Here is an 8,181-nt window from a genome sequence, read left to right as displayed (position 1 = left end):
TAACCTTCTAATTCCTGTATAAGTCTAATTACATGAAATAGAAGTTGGGGTTTTGATTTTTTACTTTGTTTTTCTGTTTGGAGTGTAATTGTAACTACTGTAGTGTAAATGATGGAAAATAATTGCATATGTTAAAAAAATAAATAGGAAAAAAGGAAAAAAATATGTAAAAAAGAAAAAATAAAACTCCCATTTTTCATTAAAAAAAAAAAAGTTCCCAAAGCTCACGTGTTACTGCCATCCATAACCTAGGATTAGACTATGCAAGTTACTGTTTATACATAGATGTTATGCTAGCTTTTTTTTTAATGTTCGTTTATTTTTGAGGGAGAGAGAGGTAGAGAGAAGGGGGTGGGCAGAAGGAGTGGGAGACACAAAATCCGAAGCAGGCTCCAGGCTCTGAGCTGTCAGCACAGAGCCTGAAGAGGGGCTTGAAATCATGAACCGTGAGATCGTGACTCGAGTCGAGGTTGGATGCTCAACCGACTGAGTCACCAGGAGACCCAACCAGCCTCTTAATAAAATTGAAAAAGATTCCAGAGGAGAGGTAGTATATTTCTTAGAAGTCTGTGGCATGGGGTGTGTCGTATGGCTAATCTTATTCATAAAATCTTTAAGAAAAATAAAATTTATTCTTTTTAATGCCTGGCACTTTAACATCCATTGATTCAATCTCTTGAAGTTACTTTGCAATAGAACCATTCTTCCCGTGGCAAGTGACCTGAACTCATATAGAGATTCTTTAAGGAAATCACACTGCATTGTGTTTACTGATGAGTTTTCCCCCAGTGGAAAAACGCTCCAGGAAGTTAATCATTTAAAGGTTAGAAAGATAGGGAAGTTGCTGTTTTTTCATGGAACGACCTTTGTGGACTGGTTTTTTGAAAAGAATTTGCATCTCTTTCCAAACATGGATGAGGGCCTGACTAACCCCCAGTTTCAGCTGTATAAACATTGAACTCAACTGCTTAGAGAAAAAACAAAACTTGTGACAACCAATGTCAAACCTGAATAATAGAAATGATATTAATGTTGTCTCCCTTATGCAAAAACTTGTGAGTTTCCTTCAAAAAAAGAAAAAAGGAAAGCAAAAATAATTTTATGTCTTAGTTTCTGTGCTATAACAAACATTATAGAAAACAGGCCATGTTCATATATAAATATATATGTATATGTATGTATGTATATGTATAGATATATACATACATAAAAGTTTTTGAGTCCTACAGAAGCCTTTGGTGTCTGATTACCTAGGAATATAGCATTTTTCATGATGCCCTACTGTATAGTATTCCATTTTGTATGAAGTATCATGACATACTTAAAACTTTGAACACCAGAAGAAAACAGTTATTCAGCCCTGTCTTAGCACAGAGCTAAGGTAAACTTGTAAACTTGATTGACAAACTAATTGTGTTGCTGATTTGATTTGTACCTTTTTGATGTCTTTATTTTATTTTGAGAGACAGAGACAGGAGAGTGAGCAGGGGAGGGGCAGAGAGAGAGGTAGACACAGAATCTGAAGCAGGCTCCAGGCTCTGAGCTGTCAGCAGAGAGCCGGACACAGGGCTTGAATCCATTGGCTGTGAGATCATGACCTGAGCTGAAGTCGGACACTTAACCGACTGAGCCACCCAGGCACCCCTGTATTTCTAAATGTATATATTAATAACTGTGCTTTTAGGTCAATTGAATAAAATGATCAAAATTATTAGTAATGGTTTTCAATTGAAATGGACTCTTAATTTAAAAGTGCTGGGGGAAAGTTTATAAATTTTTCTGTAGGGCTCAAGGTTGATTTTAATAATAACTTAAATGCCCTTATTTTTCCCAAATAATTCTGTTGATAAGAGCTTGGAGCCCTTCCTAAAAAGAAGGAAGTGGTGGTTGTCTGCTCTATCCGTGTGGGCACAACACATTTCTGTCTTCCGCACACTTGAAAGTCAGAAGAGATGAGGGCTGTGGCAGGTTTTATCTGATTTCACATCCAAGGAAGTGATTTAAAATCACTTCATAATCTGTCGTAGAAATCAGCATTTCTGCTTTCTCCTGGACTTGTATTCAAGGTTGGAATTTGCCATCAGCTTTTAACACTAACTTAGAATCCAGACCGAATTATGTCAAAGACAGAATGACCTAACAATTAGCCAGAATCAAGTGTGAAAGGGGTCTTGTACATTCTCATTGATGTTCTGTGTTTTGAGAGTAATGTATACATCAGAGTTCTGTTTGCCATTTTGCTTGTTTTCCTTGCCCTAGGAGAAAACAAAGAGTAGTAGCTTTTCTGATAGAATTTTATGAACTTCTATTTTAGGAACACTTTTGTTAAGTGGCAGGTTAATCTAGTCTCCACAGTCAGCCTGACCCTGCCAAAGTAAATATATAGGAAACTACTGTGAAAATAACTCATTAAACTTTCCTAATTAATTATGCACTGACTGCAAAACAAAGATAGGTATTGACATTCAGGTCTTATCACTGGCAAATGTTTTCCCTTTGTCCTGGTAGTTTCTTCACATCTACAAAGCGTTCTAATGAGAATATTTCATTGGAATTAATCTAATTGTCATGGCAGTAGTTAGCTTTTTATTTGATATAGCATAAAATAAAATCTATTAATAAGTCCTAACTGGATCATAGGCAGTAATTGAACTCTATAGCATATACGAGGGAAGAGATTAGACCACTTTCCAAGTCTAGTCTCATTAATCTTTTTTTTAAGTTTTATTTCTTTAGTTTGAGCAAGGGGATGGGGAAGGAGCAAAGAGAGAGGAAAAGAGAGAGAGAAAATCCTGAGCAAACTCAGCACTGTCAGCACATGACCAGACACAGGGCTCGAACCCATGAACCATGAGATCATGACGTGAGCCAAAATCAAGAGTCAGACTTAACTAGTGGAGCTACCCAGGCACCCCAAAATATTGAGCATTTTTTTAAAAGCACAGTGTGTTCATAGGCTATAAATCTGATGGGATTAAGTCATTTGTAGTCTTATCTGAAAGTAGGTGAAGCTTGTTCTCATTGTTTGTATTCTCTCATATCACTTCGTCTCTTATCACAGAGGGTTAAACTGAGTCTGTTGGAAAATATATTCCTTTAGAACACAATGAGTCAGGACTAGAACTGAGCCTTGAAATTCTACCCCAAGGCTTAGCTGGCACTCATTATTTCATTCAAAGTCCTACATTTGCAGCAATTTAAGTAGATTTTCAGTAACAAAAGTTTATTTCATAGACTTTGGGTTATTGCATTGTTTTCCTGGTTATTATCTACTGCCTTGTATACCTAATTCAGAAGAGATTGGGACATTGTTGATTCAAATAACCACCTAAGAGTTAAATATTTTTGTGTGGCCCCACATCTCTGGTGAAATTTGGGGGAAAATTGTCATTGATTTAAGTAGGTGTTCGAGCTCACATAGAACAGCCCTATATTTGGCAAGAAAGCAGATATGGAAACTCTTCTCACGGCCAAGTTTACAAGAGTATAGCAATTGGTTTAACATAAAAGAAAATGACTTTGACAGATTTACACTCTTGGGGTGTGTTAGAAATCCATAAAAATCCAGGATTCCAGTGCATTTTTATCTTGATATGGAAGGACCCCCCTCTGAAGCAGAAGGCCCTTGTGCATAAATGAAATGCTGCTGACACATCCCGTCTGTCTTTTCACCGTTGTGTTCTCTGCTCTGTTGTGATACAGATCTGATGTGTCCCAGAGGCCCCCTTTTCACTCTCTCCACTCTATTTACTTAGATGAAGATCAGCCCAAAGAAGAAAAGAAAGAATGCTACTACAACCTCAACGATGCCAGTCTCTGTGATAACGTGCTGGCCCCCAACGTCACCAAACAGGAGTGCTGCTGTACCTCCGGTGCTGGCTGGGGGGACAACTGTGAGGTCTTCCCTTGCCCCGTTGTGGGGACCGGTAAGGGCCAGCGGGGCGTGTGCTCACCCTGGGCGGGGCCCTGTGGTGTCCAGGGCCTCCGAAGGTTCTCATTTCGGTTGCTGCATTGAAGCCTTGAAATGAGGACACTGACTGGGACCTGCTGTAGTGGAATCAGGATGAGACCACCCTACAGCACATTTCATTCAGAGCTGGGATCATCCCCCTCATACCACCTCAAAATGAGTTCTTTTTTTTTTTAATGTTTTCTGTTTTTTATTATTTTTGAGAAGCAGAGAGAGACAGCACGAGCAGGGGAGGGACAGAGAGAGAGGGAGACATAGAATCTGAAGCAGGCTCCAGGCTCTGAGCTAGCTGTCAGCACAGAGCCTGACACGGGGCTTGAACCCACAAACCGTGAGATCATGACCTGAGCTGAAGCCAGACGCTTAACCATCTGAGCCACCCAGGGGCCCCTCAAAATGAATTCTTAGACATAACGTCAGTCCATCGCAGAGTACCCTCTTACAGTAAAGTTCCAAATGATATCTTGGCAGAAAGGCAATTAATTCAGTTTTATTCCATTTTTAAGTTAAAACCCATCTTTTTCGGCTAAAACTTATCCCACATAATCCATGGGTAGAAGTTACACAGGCTAAGATCTTGCCTGATTGGAATCTTATTATTCAACCTTTAAAATGCTAGAAACCACAGTAATGGAGAAGTAAGTCATAACATAGTCAAAACATGGATAAATGAGAAGTGCATGAACTAGAAGGGTTTTTTTTTTTAATTACAAGTAAACACCTATGCAGTCATTAGATTTATTTGTACCTAATCCATAATTTTGGAGATTATACTGAATTTATTTGTCCAGAGTAGATGACAAGAGTTGCCTTAAAGTTATTGAGTCTGAGAAAGAAAAACTGAATTTAAAAATTTAATGGAAAACATTTATTTATATATTTTCTTTTCTTAACTTTTTTTTTCTTTTGGTCTCTCCTAAAATCAGCGGAATTCACTGAGATGTGTCCTAGAGGGAAAGGCTTTGTCCCCACTGGAGAATCCTCTTACGACGTTGGCAGCGAGAACTATAAAGGTCAGAATCAAACAGAAATGAATTTGCAACAGGTGTGCATATCGGCATTCTGGGGGACGCATGGCTTGGGTTCCACAGAATTAGAGCTCCTCTCATCTTGCAGACTGATTAGAAAGCCTTTAATTCTTCTAGGGGAGGGCGCCTGTCAGCTCTGGACAGCCTTCTGCCTTGGGAATTAGAATACTTAAGACCATTGGTCTTGGGATGTCATGTGACCCTCCTGAGTTTCCGTCTCTTTATCTTGGAGATAGGAATGATGTCTCTAGGGTTATTGTGAGGCTTAAATGAGATAATATACTAAAAATAGTTAAAACTCTGTACCTAGGAGGTACCTAATAAATTTTAATAAATTTATGCTTTTATTCCAGAGGTCTAATGTAAATAACATAAGCTAAGGCGATATAATTTTGTTCATCATTGTGTTGGTCTTTGTGGTCATCAACAAAGCCAAGTTCTTGACTTTTTTAGAACTCATCCTACTATTGCTAAGATGCTTTGACTAATGGCTACAGATTCATCATATGGAATGGAAAAGAAGAAAACTAAAGTAAATGTGTTTTATGTATTTAATGCTGGTAATCTGTAATTCTAAAATAAATGCACAGCTCTTTTATTTCGGTGAAATTTAAGCCACATATATGAATATTTCCTTGTTAATCACTCACTTTTGACATTTCCAAGATAGAGATATTATGACCTCTTACATATACTGTGGGGTTTTTTTCCTTCCCTTTACAGTTGAAAACTGCTAAGTGGCTAGTAAACAGAATAAACATTTTTATTGTCTATCCTTTTTTGAGAACTACTGTTTTAATGATAGTTGGTAGCTGGATAAGAAATTCCATATGTGCTTTTTAAATAAATCTATGATTCAATCCAATTAAATAACAAGAAGCCTTGGTTTGTAGTATGTGTTTAATGGTTTTCAAGTTCACAAATATCATACTTTGTTTTTGCAGGGATATAGTTAAGTCTCACTTCATATTATGGAACAGAGCCCTGATTTTACCATAAAGTCCCCTCTCTTCCATATAAAAATAAGTTCCTCCTCACCCTGTCTTAGCAGTGCTGTAAATGGTTGGAATATTAGTTGCAGATCCAAACAGCTATGTATTATGGACTTGACTTTGCCATTTTCCAGCTGTGTAACTTTGAGTGATTCATCTATGAAGCCTATGATTTTTTTATGACATGCCATTCACTCTAAAATGCCAGAACTGATGGCAATAATAATAGCAATGAAAGCAAGGGATAAACACTTTTTTGAGAGTCTATGGAATCTTCTACGTGGATTTTCTCATTTAATTGTTTCAGTCCTGTCAGCCAGATGTTCCTGTTGTCCCCAACTTACCACTGAGTAAACTGAGGTTTGCAGATTGTGAACACTACAAGTTCTGTGGAGAAATGGGTCTTCTGAGACCCTAGGAACGTGTGCTTTTATTAGCTGGTCATTCTCACCAAGACAGACTCATCAAGTTCCATCAAACTCTTCATGGCGATTTTCTTCTTCCCAACTAGTTCATCGGCCATATACATTTAGAGAAAGACACCTTTCTTAAGAGGCATATTCTTGAGAAATTACTGTTGTCTTCATTGTGAAATTCATAGACTCTTTCATCAAATAAGAGGTATCGACTCAGAAATTGATTTACAAAAAGACCTTCTCCAATAATGTTTTGGACATTGTTCCCTAAATATCACAGATTCTGTTTCTACGTCTATGAGTTAGGCTTAACTTTAAGAATTTTCTCCGCTTGTATCTGAAGATTCTTTGGACTATGAATATTATAACATCTAACTCAGTTGAAGCCCAGTATTGGTTAGATTCTTCTTTTTAACTCAAAGACCAAAGCTCACTCTTCTCTTCCACCACTTTACCCCCTACAGATGCAGATGAATGCCTGCTCTTTGGGCAAGAAATCTGCAAAAATGGCTTCTGTCTGAACACTCAGCCTGGGTATGAATGCTACTGTAAGCAGGGGACATACTATGATCCTGTCAAATTGCAGTGCTTTGGTGAGTACTAAGAGGATACAGGACGCTCTGAAAATAGATGGGAAAAAAATAAGTCATGCTGTGTAGCTAAAATAATTGCTTTGCATCTAAGTCCTGTGTTGAAAAGACTTGTGAATGACTTACGGATTCTTTTTTAAGCAAGATTTAAGAAAATAAAATCTCCGTCCTCCTTTTTAACAGATTTCAAGCAAAGAGTTAATATTCAATGTGGAATTATAATTCAGGTCACTGGTTTAACTGAAGTGTTCTTTGGTCTGGGGAGCCTCCTGTTTCATCACTCTTACCATGCAAGTGAAAGTCATTTTTAAATACTGACCCAGACTTTAAGGCTTAAGCAGAAAACCATATACACTAGGCAGAAAAACATAGCAAAAGGAAATAATTTTAAAACTATCATAAAGAGGCATTTTATCTTAAATTTCTAAGCATATCCTGTTCCCAAATGTTTTCTTTCTTTCTTTAATGTCAGCAGCAGCAGGGAAGCATTATTTTTCCAATCAATACAACTTAATATTTTTTTAGTCAGAGCTTTTCTCTTTTGGTTGAAAATGTGGCAGTCTCTGGAATCTAGACTCAGTTTTAGCAGTGGGTAAAGTTGAGTGAGTGTATAAGGTACAACTGATTGTTGATTTTCTTTAATTCTGTTCTCTTAAGATATGGATGAATGTCAAGACCCCAGTAGTTGTATTGATGGCCAGTGTGTTAATACAGAAGGCTCTTATAACTGCTTCTGTACCCATCCACTGGTCCTGGATGCTTCAGAAAAAAGATGTATACGACCAACTGAATCACACGGTATGTTTGGATGTGAGATGCAAGTCTGTGTCCAAATAAATGTCAAGGTTTTCCTTTTGACTGAAATGTGAGCTACTGGGAAATAGAAAAATGGACTCCTTGGGTGTTTTGGAGTAATTAAAATGAGTTGCTAAAAATAATAAGAGAGAAGGGGCGCCTGGGTGGCTCAGTCACTTAAGCATCTATCTGACTTTAGCTCAGGTCATGATCTGACGGTTCATGAGTTCGAGCCCTTCAAACTGTCTCTCTCTCAAAAATGGATAAACATTTTTTTTAAATGAGGATAATAAGAAAAATAGTGAGATGCATATTGGTGTGTAGGGGATTCAATACCCTGCACATATTTGATCGATGAGAACATAGATCGGCTGAGCAGACGGCAGAGCT

General features: G+C 37.8%; 1 protein-coding gene across 1 annotated transcript in view; it reads left to right on the top strand.

Moving 5' to 3' along the window:
* The window catches only part of LTBP1 (latent transforming growth factor beta binding protein 1), a 224,719-nt gene that overhangs the window by 189,612 nt on the left and 26,926 nt on the right, over positions 1–8,181 (top strand). The window contains exons 23-26 of the mRNA XM_029938555.1: positions 3,756–3,926; positions 4,897–4,983; positions 6,871–6,999; positions 7,654–7,794. Coding sequence (XP_029794415.1) covers positions 3,756–3,926; positions 4,897–4,983; positions 6,871–6,999; positions 7,654–7,794 — 528 coding nt within the window. The remainder of the gene's footprint in view (positions 1–3,755; positions 3,927–4,896; positions 4,984–6,870; positions 7,000–7,653; positions 7,795–8,181) is intronic.

This window comes from Suricata suricatta, chromosome 4 (genome assembly GCF_006229205.1).
Source record: "Suricata suricatta isolate VVHF042 chromosome 4, meerkat_22Aug2017_6uvM2_HiC, whole genome shotgun sequence".
Classification (NCBI taxonomy): domain Eukaryota; kingdom Metazoa; phylum Chordata; class Mammalia; order Carnivora; family Herpestidae; genus Suricata; species Suricata suricatta.
This window is presented reverse-complemented; position numbering and strand designations above follow the sequence as displayed.